Source organism: Delphinapterus leucas, chromosome 1 (genome assembly GCF_059928025.1).
Source record: "Delphinapterus leucas isolate spDelLeu-1000000601 "Yukka" chromosome 1, BTC_Dleu_Yukka2, whole genome shotgun sequence".
Taxonomy (NCBI): domain Eukaryota; kingdom Metazoa; phylum Chordata; class Mammalia; order Artiodactyla; family Monodontidae; genus Delphinapterus; species Delphinapterus leucas.
In genome coordinates, this window is record NC_143129.1 from 136342829 (window position 1) to 136357608 (window position 14780).

At 35.2% G+C, this 14780-nt stretch overlaps 1 protein-coding gene across 3 annotated transcripts in view; it reads right to left on the reverse strand.

Moving 5' to 3' along the window:
• ALG6 (ALG6 alpha-1,3-glucosyltransferase) overlaps window positions 1-14780 on the reverse strand; it is a 58125-nt gene that overhangs the window by 17053 nt on the left and 26292 nt on the right. For all 3 annotated transcript variants that reach the window (XM_022581243.3, XM_089921551.1, XM_089921558.1), the window contains 7 exons: window positions 13816-13898; window positions 12679-12743; window positions 8820-9005; window positions 8094-8229; window positions 5236-5321; window positions 3735-3819; window positions 481-551 (listed from right to left, as the gene is read on the reverse strand). In XM_022581243.3, the coding sequence (XP_022436951.2) occupies window positions 481-551; window positions 3735-3819; window positions 5236-5321; window positions 8094-8229; window positions 8820-9005; window positions 12679-12743; window positions 13816-13898 (712 nt within the window). The remainder of the gene's footprint in view (window positions 1-480; window positions 552-3734; window positions 3820-5235; window positions 5322-8093; window positions 8230-8819; window positions 9006-12678; window positions 12744-13815; window positions 13899-14780) is intronic.

Genomic DNA, 14780 nt, shown 5'->3' on the forward strand with positions numbered 1-14780 from the left:
TGTGGTTAGGGATTGCCAATAGGGTCTAAACAAAGGTTTTGACAGAAGAACTAAAAAGGAGGCAACATATAAAAGCCTCTAAAGAGGTTGATGGAGAGAACAGGCTATTGAATAGATGTGGAAATGAATGAAATGAAAAAGGCAAAGAAGACACACAGGCTCCAACCTAAGTAGAGCCTCTTTGGAAGACGTTTTTATTAGCATATAGAAAATATAAATGAAAAAAATAGGAAGAAATAAGATATCAGAAATTATTCCATAAAATTTCATCAGTTTAAAATATATCATAAAGAAGTAAAATTGTAAGAGATCATCATTCTGGAAAACATGTGATGTTATGAAATAATTTTATGAAATTATGTAACATTTGCATAGTTTTGATTTGCACTTAGGTGATTAAATGTAAGCAATAAATTTATTTACATATTATAAACACATCACAATAAACAAATAAAACATACTTGAAACATTTTTACTTACAATGATACCAAAAGAATGGACTTTTCATGTACTTGGAAAGAAAATAGAAAGAATGACAGTGCACAGCTAACCTTAAGGAAAAAGAGGACAAAATCAGACATAACAACTTACAAAATATAATATCAATTTAATTATGAATCTGACTAAAAATCATTTCAAGTAAAATTTTAAAGTTTAATATAGCTTGTAGCTAGAAGGAAAATATATACACAACTCTAATGTGCATAATATTTTATTCAAATTTAATAATCAAAATATTTTGAAAAGTAATTATTATAAAGCTATACCTAACCATCTACAACAAGTTCATTGAGTCTCAGTTATTAATAACAAAACTACTAAATAATCCAGACACAACAATCATACCTTCATCCTCCCTTGGAATCTGACAATTTAAATTAAAAAGCATGAAGGACAAGTAAGTCAAAATCTAAAACTGGCAAAGTAAATCCATTTTAGTGTTTTTAAAATGTGCACTTCAATAAAATATATTCAATGTTCTATAAAGTAATCACTTGCTATTTGGGATTTTAAATTAATAATGACTTAGATCTATTTTCAGGAGTTTATATTCTGCATATTAGACATTTATCTATATACATCCAATCTAGTTGCTCAAACAAAAAACCTGGATCACTATCTTGTACATGCTATACATCCAATCCATCAGCAAATCCTATCTACACCATCTCCCAAATACAATATCCACTGACTTCTCTCCACTCCCCTCTGCTGATGGTGGCAGAGGAGTGGTCTAAGCCACGCCCACCTTTCTGCTGGGCCACTGCAATAACCTCCCAACTGGTAATGCTCCTGCCCCCGACAATCCATTCTCCATTTAGCCACCATATCAGATCATGTAATTTCCCTGTTTAAAATCCTCCCATAGCTTCCCATTACACTTAGAATAAAATCCAAACTCCTACATAATCTGGGTCCTGCCTTCTTCTTCCAGTCTTTCTTACTGTCTCCCTCACTCATTTCACACCAGCCACTTCATATCTGTCCCTTTAATGCTTTGAACATTCCAAATGTGTTCCTGCCTGGAGAAAAAACTTGCTTTTGTCAAGTCAGAGCCCAGATCTTCTTGTAATTGGTTCCTTCTGATCAATCAATCATTCAGTTCCAGGATGAAATGTCACTTCCCTAGAGAGGCCTTCCCTTACTCAATCTGAAGTAGTACCCCCCTAACCAAACCCCACCAGCCCTCTTTTCACATAATACTATTTTCTTCATAATCCTCATCACTCCCAGATATTTTCCTGTTAACTGATTTATTTTGTTTATTGTTCTTCTCCTGCCACTAGCATGAATGTCCCCCAATTAAGAGAGCAGGGATATTAGCTGTCATTCATTTATATGCCAATTCCTAGAAGAGGACCTGACACATTAGAGGGCACTTAATAAATACTACTTGAGAAGATACAGATAAAAGTAACTTTGCTGCTGTAGATATATTAGTATTTATACTATCAATTACCTTAATTATAGACCTATATTAAGAAATAATTCAATCTAAATTGAAAGGAAAAAAACACTTTAAAATAATTATAATGGGAAATGTTTTAAAGCTCTCAGAAGTATTCAATAAGAATTTAAAACATTATCAACAAAAATAAAATAAGTCATTAATATGTCTTTTTTATTTTTTAAACACAATGTCTGGTATTAAAACACAACAAACTAAATAAAATTAGGAAATTAAGAGAAAGAAAATGCTTTTTCTGCTTTATAATCCTAAAAGTAATCATCTCTAACGCTGCTAGTTACCGAAACTATGAAGTTCCATTCCATCATCTTTGAAATATACCTTTATTTAGCATGATAAATAACCATTTTACATAAGCTTGCAAATATTTCAAGTTAGGGCTACTGAAGACGTCAGAATATTACTAACCACATCCCTCCTATTCTAAACATTCTATAGAATATTAACTATAGATGACTTACTATGCTTAGAGTTCATTCACAGAATGAAACAACAGACATCATCAATAAAAAGGTAACTTTAAAAAAGAGGAACATGAATCTTTTTGCACTGTGGAACCAATAAGCACTTTTGAAATATTTGACTGACATGCTCTGTTCTGGCTTGTTTTTAGAATGCAATATAAATAAGTGGCAGTCCCAGAACTGAAACTCCAATTTCTAAAATGTTGTCCCTTTAGGGAATTTCCTGGCAGTCCAGTGGTTAGGACTCGGTACTTTCACTGCCGAGGGCCTGGGTTCAATCCCTGGTGAGGGAACCAAGATCTCACAAGCTGCGTGGCATGGCCAAAATTTTTTTTTAAATAATAAAAGGTTGTCCCTTTATAAGTCCACTAAGACTGACTGTTTTCATAAACTAACTCTTCTTGATATTTTAAAAGCATATCCTTTAAATGTCATTTTATAGACCAAGGTACACAGGAACAAATTCTAAATACCACAGAAATACAACCAGGAGGAATCTGTAAACCCACACAGAGAAACCCTAAAATATAAAATATATACCCGATCCATGTTCCAACTGACACAAGTCATGTTCCTAAAACAGAGATCTGTTCCCTCTCCTTCTCCAAAATCTTTTTTGCTCCTCTTGCACACAAATCAGACTCCAAATTTTTCAGCCCAGCATCCAAGCTCTTACATAATTTGATTCTTTCCAACTCTTCTCTCCCACTATATCCTCTCCTAACCTCAACACACACATACCCAGGTAAAAGTTACACAAATTTCATTGGTTAATAGCTGTTCCCAGATCATTCCCTATCCCTTCCCACATCTGTACCTTCAAGCTCTTCCTCCTGTCTCGAACTCTCCTGTTATATAACCACCTATTCCAAATCTTGCCCAGCTTTCAAAATTTGGCTCTGATCCCACTTGCTTTAAGAAATAGTCTAAAATCTGCCCTCAAAGTAATATCTCCTTTTCCCACACTATCACAGCACTCCACTGTACCTGACAGAACTTAATACCATCTGCTTTAGAGCATAATAATTTAAACATGTCTATCACCACTGTTTTCTTCTTTGTATTCCCTCACTGACCACCACAAAGAAATTAAATAGTTGTTGAATTAAACTGTAAGATTCTGATTGCTCAGCCTAGTGCAAAACAGCACCTAAGTATGTCAGACACTCAGTGTTTGCCAAATAAATGAATGTCTTATGTCTCAATCCAATAATCCTGTTCAAAGCAGGAAAATAATTATCTGTATTTTTAAAAGATCAATTGCAGCAAGAATTAATTGTCTAAAGTAATAAGAAACTTACCAGAGTAAATTTGAATCCTTTGGGAGAGGGGTGAAGTGTCAATTTTATACATGTAGGAAGCAGGCTCAAAAATGTAAAACACAAGCTAAAAAATTAATAAAAATTAGACATTTGTTTTCTTTATAAAGGTATATAGCTAAAACAAAGAAACAATTTTTTAATGTAAGGGTCACATTACTTATCAACTTAAGTTGATTTCAAATTAAAGTTTTTATGTATTAAATAATAAATTCAAGACCAAATAACATTTAAATAAAATCCATACACTGAAATATGTACACACTTTAATATATACATGATTATATAAAACAGAACAAAATATTATAGAACTAAATATTGCTTATGTTTTTTTAGTATTTAGTATCAATTATGGAAAAGATACAAAGATAGCTAAAAGTCAATTATCAAACAAGAAAACATAACCAGGTATAAAGAGACAATGCTATATTTGTAACACAAACATTCATAAAAGTTACTCACAAGAGAACCTCTTTGGCCCTCAATTTCACAAAAGTTGATTATCTGATTTTCAAGCCCATGATAAATCAGAAAGAACAAGCTAGAAAGAGAGTGGGAAGCTGCTAGAGCTTCTCCTTGTGATGGTTGATGGGCAAGGAGGAAAAAAGAACTCAACAAGCAGAGGAGTCTGGAGCCTCTTAGTACCAAGGCAAACAGTCTTTGAAAGCCCTGAAAACAAGTATTATAATGCAAAACAATAACTGATTTTCCCACTCGAGGAGGCCTTGTGGTTTCAGCTCGACTAGTCTGCTTCCTGTTACGGTGGGTTACAAAGGATACTCTCTAACCAAAAGAACTGGAGGAAAGAGAAAGGCAGCACACACACACACACACACACACACACACACGCCTCCCAGTTATTCAAACACTAATGTTGGTGCTGCTGTGAAGAGATCTGCAGATGTAATTAAAGTCCCTATTCAATTGATTTTAAGTTAATCAAAAGGGTGCGGCCTTGGGTGGTGCCTGAATCACTTGGAAGCACTTTAAAAGGCTTAGGCCTTCCCTGAGATCAGACTCCAAAGAGCAGTGGGGTCAGTACAGCTCTTCCTTCCCTCTAGATTGCCCCTCCTGAATGTCTGTCTTATGGACTGGCATTCAGTTTGCTTAGCCAGTCCCCCACAATTGTATAAGCCAATTCCTCATAATAAATTCACACACACATACACACACACAGTGATCTCCTACTCATTCTCCTTCTCTGGTCGACCCTGACTGATACACCGCTGAAAATTATGACTCTTCAAGGTTATGTTAAATCATGTTTAATATACTGTTTAAGGAAGACAGAAGTAGGTAGCAGTAACTTTCACATAAAATGTTTCAAATAAAAAAGTTCTGTTATACAGAGCAATGAGTTTACATTATGTGGAATATTCACTAATGAAGACTATCTTACTCCCTATGATGCCAGATAAATGAGGTACTGCCACACTTTTAGAGTAGCTTATAAAACACTATATACAAACTTGGTGTCTCTTACCTGATCATTATCTGGATGTGATGTGGCAAAATATCCCTGATCTTCAGAAAGACACTGAAGGTGCACCAAATATTGGCTACTTTATCCTTAAAAGAAATTTGTTAGTTTTACATTCTAGTATAATTGAAAGAAATATTAAACTCCATGAAGTACAGCCCATAATCTCTAAATAGATAAACTCTGGGGTCATGAGAAGCGCTTGTTCACAATTTCATAACTAAGTTGATTAAACTCTCTAAGAAACACATACACACACATTTTTCACAACAAGGAGGTGATCTAGCCAACCATAATTTACATGCGCCCAAGAAATACTTAATATTTGTCGAAGAGCAGCACATTATTCCTAAATACTGAAGTTATTCATCTTTGGAAATTAGTTTCTAAGAAATCTTTACTTCGTCTAATGTAGAACACATATTGTTCGACCCATTTTACCACACACCTGAAATCAGAGTAATCTATTAGCTAATCTCCAAAATATACAAACAGCTCATGGAGCTCAATATCAAAAAAACAAACAACCCAATTAAAAAATGGGCGGAAGACCTAAATAGACATTTCACCAAAGAAGACATACAGATGGCCAAGAGGCACATGAAAAGCTGCTCAACATCACTAATTATTACAGAAATGCAAATCAAAACTACAATGAGGTTATCACTTCACACCAGTCAGAATGGCCATCATCAAGAAACCTAAAAACAGTAAATGCTAGAGAGGGTGTGGAGAAAAGGGAAACCTCTTGCACTGTTGGTGGGAATGTAAATTGATACAGCCACTATGGAGAACAGTTTGGAGATTCCTTAAAAACCTAAAACTAGAACTACTATATGATCCTGCAATCCCACTAGTGGGCATATACCCAGAAAAAACAATAATTCAAAAAGACACGTGCACCCCAATGTTCATTGCAGCACTATTTACAGTAGCCAGGACATGGAAACAACCTAAATATCCAATGACAGATGAATGGATAAAGAAGATACATATATACAATGGAATATTACTCAGCTATAAAAAGGAATGAAATTGCATCATTTGTAAAGATGTGGATGGACCTAGAGTCTGTCATACAGAGTGAAGTAAGCCAGAAAGAGAAAAACAAATACTGTATATTAACACATATATGTGGAATCTAGAAAAATGGTACAGATGAAACTATTTGCAGGGCAGGAATAGAGACACAGATATAGAGAATGGACATGTGGACACAGAGGGGAAGGGGAGGGACAAATTGGGAGATTAGGATTGACATATACACTACCATGTGTAAAACAGATAGCTAGTGGGAATATGCTATAAAGCACAGGAAGCTCAGCTCAGTGCTCTGTGACGACCCAGATGGGTGGGATTGTGGGGAGAGTGGGATTGTGGGGAGAGTGGGAAAGAGGTACAAGAAGGAGGGGATATAGGTATACATATAGCTGATTCACTTCATTGTACAACAGAAACTAACACAACATTGTAAAGCAATTATACTCCAATTAAAAATAAATAAATAAATAAAAAGAAAGTAACTATCACCGGCAACTGTACCATCCTACTTCCCTCTGTCGGGCCAATGAAATTGCTCTTCAGATTTTGAGGGCAACAAGTGAGTGAAGGTAACCAACAGCACCATCAAAAGTGTATGACACTCATTTTTATAATTATCATGATAAATACCATTTCTGAAATACTAGGTTAGCCAAAAAGTTCGTTTGGGTTTTCTGTAAAATATTATGGAAAACCCCAAACAAACTTTTTGGCCAACCCAATAGAAGGCAAGGCAAATAACCAGGCAGCTTACATGGAGAACTAAACTCTTCTTTATATAGGTATTAAGGTTAGAGGATATATAAAGAAGTTAGGAGCACAATTCTCAAAGTTCAAATTACAGCTCTGCCATGCAAAAGCTATATGAATCTCTGACCTCAGTTTTCTGATCTGTAAAGTGGGTATAACAGCTACTTCAGCACTATGGTTAAGGATCAAATAAAATTACATGTGAAGTGCCTGGTACCTAGTAAGAAAGTGGTGGTGATAGCAATAGTGGTTACTTATGATTACCAGTACTATCACTATCATCATCCCCATTGACGTACAGGGCACACATTTCTGTTCCTTCACAACACCAAATTCTTTCTTAGCCTCTTTCAAAATGCTGGTTCCATCCTCCCACAGATCCACTGAAAGATACTCTACAGCATTTCATATACTCAAAAACTAGAAAGATATATATGCTTTTCTAATTCTTTTTAAAAGAAATATTTATTCAAAAGCAAATTATCTATAAATATGTTGTCTCTGTCTAACTTTATTAAAAGACCTTTTTGTTTCAGAAAAATGGTTTGTTTAATTTAATTACTAACTCTAAATCAAATTATCCATGCAATAAAAATTTAACAAGAGTGATTAAGCTGGCATTAAATGAAATGAAATGAATGATTCTCATTAAAAATTACTATGGATGAAAGCTATATACCTCATAAGGAATTATGAGATCTTTCTGAAGCAAACATGATTATTAGTTTAATAAATAATTTCCTAGGACTAAAAAAAGAATATAAACCAAAAAAACCCCACAAAGCTGTTACCTTTGTAGCTGCAACTTCTCATGCTGTCTTTCATTATGAACCCTATTTCATTAGAAAAATGTATAACTGAATTATGGATCTCAGGATGACATAAATATTACCTATTTGTACAATGTACTGGAAAATGCCAGATGAGCTATAGCTTATGTACCAGATTAAATAACTGGCAAGGAATGACTGCAGGAGGAGAGCAGCTGAAGTGTTTCTACATGAAATCCTCAAAGGTCACAGGGAAGGTACTGTAACAGAAAGGAGCGAGAGAAAAGTTTTTAAACATGCCTCAAATAATCCACGATCAACTGGGAAGAGTCTTCTTAGAACTTGCAGGGTTTGTTCCCTTTCTGTAAAGAATGGCAGCCAGCAGAGAATGAAGGCAGCCACAACAGTACAAGCCAGTTTAATCAACAACACAAACCTAGAACAAAAACAAAGGGAACTGGTAAGATAGGGAGAGGTTAGTAATTCTGAGAAATCAATCTGCGTCTCATTACTATAAATATAATAAATGCAAATGTATAGTAATGTATAGTAAAAATGTATAGTAAAAATCTATGCCACCAATACGGGTTTAAGATGAGAGTCTACTTAAATCAGAGTTAAGAAATTCACAGCTATTAAGATGTGCAATTCCCCAACAAGAAGACTATCACCATCCTTCTTAACATTTAACTTAGATGCCATTCCTATGCAGCTATGAAGAAAAATATCAAATTGGGATGTATTTCTAGTAAGTATATAATGTAATATGCTCTAAAGGGATGAAATCCTACAGCAATGTTCTAACAAGCCAATTCACATTACCTCCAGTAAATATACATCGGTCAAAATATTTCTCTAGTTAGGAAGATTTAAAATACAATAATATAGAACATGACTTGATCTCTCTTTCCATTTACTCTATAGCCACCAACACATTAATGAGAAATCACCAGAAGGCAAAGGTAAGTATGCCAAATAAATTATCTGAAGTAATTTTTTGAATTCTGTTGTTTAAAAGACACTCACCCTTTTCCTTTGAGGCCTTTCTTAAAACACTTGCCAAGTAAAAAACAAAAAAATGGCAAGGAGTGGTAAAGTTCCATCTGCTTATAATTTATAGCTAAGCAAAACGCCAGGGACCCCAGCAGGTCCCAGTCGTAAGATACTCCAAGAACACCCCACAAGGCAAAGCCAAGACTCACAGAATTATATATGTTTCTGTGTCAAGGAATTATCTCAGTAATTAAAAGAGATAGATTTTGCATTTTATAGAACATTTTTCTTATGTGATTTTGTAATGATACATTATAATGAAAATGATTTCTAAATAAAAGCTGAAAGTATTGAATTGATAAACAAATTTGAAATTATATGTAGTGGCTTCAAATATATTAAATCTACTACTAAACAGAGCAATTGATTTGTTTAGGTTTAAAAGAGCTCTAAATGGTTAACACATAGCTTTGTTTTCTGCTAGGCTATTTCACAATATTACTATAACACATACCAAAATCAATGCTCCAAAAGTTAAAAATAAACACCAAACTTACTGATATCACTATTTTTCCTCTATAATATGCATCAATAATATAAATTAATATATGTGCTTGATTAGAAACTAATAACACTTATATGAAAACAATATCACAACTAGATTTTCAGTTGAAAACGGTGAGCTGAGTACTCATGTTTACCTCCTCTCCTTCCTTAGACCCCCTTAAAACGATAGGGAATTTTTTAAAGTATAAATTCACAGCCATAAAGGGAACAGGAAGACGCATTACAAGAGATGAAGATTTCAACACATTTCTAGAAGATGGAAAGAGGACAGAGAAGTGGCAACAAATAAACTAGAAGAAGCCTAGTGAATGCACGGAGGAAGCTCAGGCTAGCAAGGAGCCAATCCACCCTGCAAGCCCCAGAGAACTGTGGAAACAAGCAGGTTGGAGTGCTTGAGTATGTTGAAGAGAAAACAAGAGGATGCACTGAAAACTCCTAGATGGAGATGTCAAATCCCACCTCACTCCTTTGCAAAGATTATCCGGCAGCCAAAACATTTACTACCAGGCAACAAAAGAAGGAATATTTCTCCAAAGAAATGGAATAAACTATCTGAGCAACTAGTGTAGAAGTCAACACTATAGTGCAAATTCCTCCACATTGTGACATTTAAGGATCCCAGAGTACTGGCCAGAATCCTGCCATGTACCCTATAGTGGACCAAATGTATAGAAAGCTCACATGCAGCTTTCTCTTCTGCCTTATTCTTAGAATAAATACACCAGGATCAAATAGACATATAAGGAACACCTATGACAGAAAAAGGACCAAAGTGAAGAGGAGAAAAGACTGACCCCTAGGAGAATGGAAATAATTCAGGGAACAGCGGGGAAAAAAACGAGTAAAATGAAATTTAAGATATTAAATGCTTAACAGAACAAATGAAATTTAATAGAAGTGTTACTCATAAAGCAAGACAATCTTCAAAACTATAAAACAAAATGACAAAGAGATGCTCAAGATGGAGCTGAAAGATCTAATATCTGTCTAATAAGCTCAAGAAAGAAGGGAGAGAATTATCAAAAAAAATAATTTGAGAATTTCCCAGAACTGAAGAACATGAGTCTTCAAAATGAATGACCCATAGTGTCCAAAACAACTGTCAAAAATATCTTTGCCCAAACAAATCATTGTAAAATTTCAGAGCCCGAAAAGTAACAAACAGGAACAACAAAAGCAGCAGCAGCAGTAACAGTTAGTAATAGCAATAAATACTTATGTAGTGCTTAGGACCTCCCAAGTACTGCTTTAAATGCTTTACAAATATGAATTCATTTAATTCTCAAAAAGCTTAAAAAGTAAGGGTTAATATCATCTCCATTTTACAAATGAGGAAAGTAAAGTAAATAGTGGTTAAAAAAGGGTGTCCCTACAAAATGACATAATCCCCAAAGCTTCCAGAGTTTGATTCAAATCACGGAGAAGATACCACTACGAATTTACCAGAATGGTTAAAAGGAAAATAACTGACAACTGGTGAAGGTGAACACCTGGGACTCCTACACCATTGCTAACAGGAGTATTAACTGGTAGATCATGCTTAAAAACCATATGGGAATATCTAAAATTAAGCAAGTGCACACCCTATAATTCAGCAATTCCACTCATAAGAAATATATTTACATGTGTACAAAGAGATATTTACAAGAAAGGTCAAAGCAACATAGTCATCATAGCCAAAACCTGGAAACACTCCAATGTCTATCTAATAAAATCATGTGTATTCATGCAATAGAATATTATAAAGCAATGAAAGAGAACGAACTACAGCTACATACAACTACACGAATAACTCACAAACAGAATGTTGAACCAAAAACACCAAGCACAAAGGAATACCTACTGTGTTGTCTTTTTTTTTTTTTTTTTTTTTTTTGCAGTACGCGGTCCTCTCACTGTTGTGGACTCTCCCGTTGCGGAGCACAGGCTCCGGACGCGCAGGCTCAGCGGCCATGGCTCACGGGCCCAGCCGCTCCACGGCATGTGGGATCTTCCCGGACCGGGGCACGAACCTGTGTCCCCTGCATCAGCAGGCGAACTCTCAACCACTGCGCCACCAGTGAAGCCCTGTGTTTTCTTTTTCATAGAAAGTTCAAAAAAGGGGGAGAACCAAACTATAGTACTAGCAGTCAGTTAAGTGGCTATCTTTGAGAAAGGAGGAGGGAGAACTACTTGGGATGCGTACAGGTGTGGTTTTGGATACTGGCAATGTTCTATTTCTCGACATGGATAATAGCCAATTCATTTACATTTTGTGTACTTCTCTGTATGAGAATATTTCAAAGTAAATATAGTATTAAAAAAATCTTGTAGGGCTTCCCTGGTGGCGCAGTGGCTGGGAGTCCGCCTGCCGATGCAGGGGACACGGTTTCGTGCCCCGGTCTGGGAAGATCCCACATGCCGTGGAGCGGCTGGGCCCGTGAGCCATGGCCGCTGAGCCTGCGCGTCCGGAGCCTGTGCTCCACAATGGGAGAGGCCACAACAGTGAGAGGCCCGCGTACTGAAAAAAAAAAAAAAAATCTTGTAAACAACTTTTTTCTTTTCTTTATTATCAGTGTTCTTGATATCAAACTATCTAAAAGCCATGATCCTATAATGCCAAAAAAAAGGGCTCAATTAGGAAAGAGGACTGAATAAAAAATATGATGGAAGTAACTACCTATTTGAATATTTTTGCAAGTCCTTTGACAGATACACATTTTAATTTTATAACTAAAACAGATTGGCACCAAAAGGAAAAAATATTAATTAAGCAATCATGGTGTGGATTATTTATTTTCCTTTGGGACAAATAGTAATATTTAATACATTAGAAGACAAACTGGAGAGCCATGTACAGATTTTATCAACTTTCCTCTATAATTTGTTTATTTGAATGTTCCTTATTTTAGGTATCAAAAATTACACACATAAAATCCACATAGATTTATTCAATTTTAGTTTCCTAAAGCTCCCAGCTACCACTCTGTTAGAGAAACAGTTTGTTTTAAAACTCAAAAACTGGAAGACTGTTTTTGTCAGCATCAGAAAACATTTACAAAAGATAGAAAATGTTTCACCTTTTCAGAATTAGCTCCAGAACAGCTAATCAGTTACCAACATTCTGTTCCCAATCCAAATAGTTGTGAAAAAACATTGCTACTTTTAATTTGTACTTTACCCTTCAACTAAACACTTGCTGAAGAGATTTTTTTACCATTTAAAAAATGGTTTATATAAGCAAGAACCCTAGTAAATAAGACATTACTAGATGACAACATTATACAAACTGAGCCTAGATTTCATGATATGCATCTGATTTCATTTCTAAATTAGTAAAGGATACTGAAAATGTCCATAGTCGATAAGAATAAGGCCTGGATACAGCAATATGCATAATGCATTAGCAATCTGTAAAGAAAATTATTGTGAAATAAGAAAGTAATCTGTTACTTGAATCAAACCAGGTAAAAGTGTAGTTTCATTTAACACAGTAGCAAATGTTCCCCTCTTACCTTCTATTTATCGAAATACTCCATTTTTATAAAGCAACTCTTTAAACACTAAAGTCTTCATGGAGGTGATACAGTATACTTCAGTAAAAAGGAAAAAAAATCCCTAAAAGGTGTTTGTCTGAGAAAGCACTTTTAGATATATAAATCAGAAAAATTAATCTAATGATTAATCTATATAAAATGACCAAAGAGAATAGTCATGGGACTTCCGTGGTGGCTCAGTGTTTAAGAATCAGCCTGCCAATGCAGGGGACACGGGTTTGAGCCCTGGTCCAGGAAGATCCCACATGCTGCAGAGCAACTAAGCCCGTGCGCCACAACTCCTGAGCTTACACTCTAGAGCCCACAAGCCACAACTACTGAGCCCATGAGCCACAACTATACTGAGCCTGCACACCTAGAGCCCACGAGCCACAACTACTGAGCCTGCATACCTAGAGCCCGTGCTCTGCAACAAAGTGAAGCCACCACAATAAGAAGCCCGCACACTGCAACGAAGAGTAGCCCCCGCTCACCGCAACTAGAGAAAGCCTGCATGCAGCAACAAAGACCCAACGCAGCCAATTAATAAATAAATAAAATTCTAACACAAACCATTTGATTTTTTTTAAAAAAAGAGCATATTTGTTAACTGTGAATATGAGAATATATCGCAACTTTTCAAAATGACTTTCAGTTGTCATTCTCACAAGCCAACTCAAAATTCAGATTTACCAGTTAAGCAATAAATTTAGCATGCTGTGCAATTCAGCAGTATATAACTTCTAAAATTCAGTGCATCTTATTACTATATTTGGACATTAAAATAATTACTCTAAGATAAGTTAATGTTTCTAAATGAAAATTGACAGAAGATATACTGTTCCCTATTATCTATTCCCAAAAGCATGACTCCTTAAGCTCTACACTTAATAGTTAAGGTAATAAAACATTTCAGAGATGAAATGTCAGGTTACTTCAAAACTTACCTTTTTCTTAGTTGAGATTTCTTTTAAACAACAGCAGTACAAAACCACTGCAGGTATGTAAATCAGCAAATCAGCAATTAACACTGAAAAAACAAGCAAATGATTTTAAGTGTTGAGTCCATCAGGGTCTACTATAACCTATTAACAGCCTTCCTCCAACCCCGAGTGGGAATTCTATTAACACAAGGTTCCTACCCACTCTGGACAAGTCCTTTCCACGTTGAGCACTTTCCATTCCCTTCACCTGTGCCTAATTTCAACTGATACAGTACTAGAGTCTCTTAATTTTCTCTAACAAATTCACATATTAAATCAATTAGCTGTATCTAAAACCAGTTCTCTCTTTGCTCTGACTTGGACATAAAAATTAAGAATACTCAAAGCAAGGGAAGGAAACTTTTATTTTCCCCTCAATATCTGTATACTCCAAATTTTCTGATGTGAACAATACCTCAAATGTGGAGATGCATAGGAGAATCTTTTTTAATGTGAATATTTATAAAAATTCATAAATTTTTGCTAATTAATGCCTACAAAGAGCTTGATAGGTCCAGGTGAGGAGGAAACTGAAAAAAAGTGGGAAAAAAAATAAAGCAATTCATAATTCTGAATGTTCAGTCCTTTTAGAACAAAGAAAAACTAATATATTAAGTTCTTCAACAGTACAACATAGCTATCCAAAAAGCCTATTTTTTTCTTGTACCACACATATATATTTGTGCACAATAAGATAAATGATAGTAAACTGTCAGTGTTAGATGCATGCAATCCTATTTTCAGCTCCAGATGCCACATTTTAGATGACACTGACAAACTGTAACATATTTGAAGGAGCACAACCAGAGGCCTCAAAACCATAATCACATTCAAGAAACTGGTCGTCTAAGAAACAGCTAAAGTATTTACGAATGTTCAACCTCGAGAGGAGATGACTTCAAATGTCTGAAGGGTGTTAGATATATAAA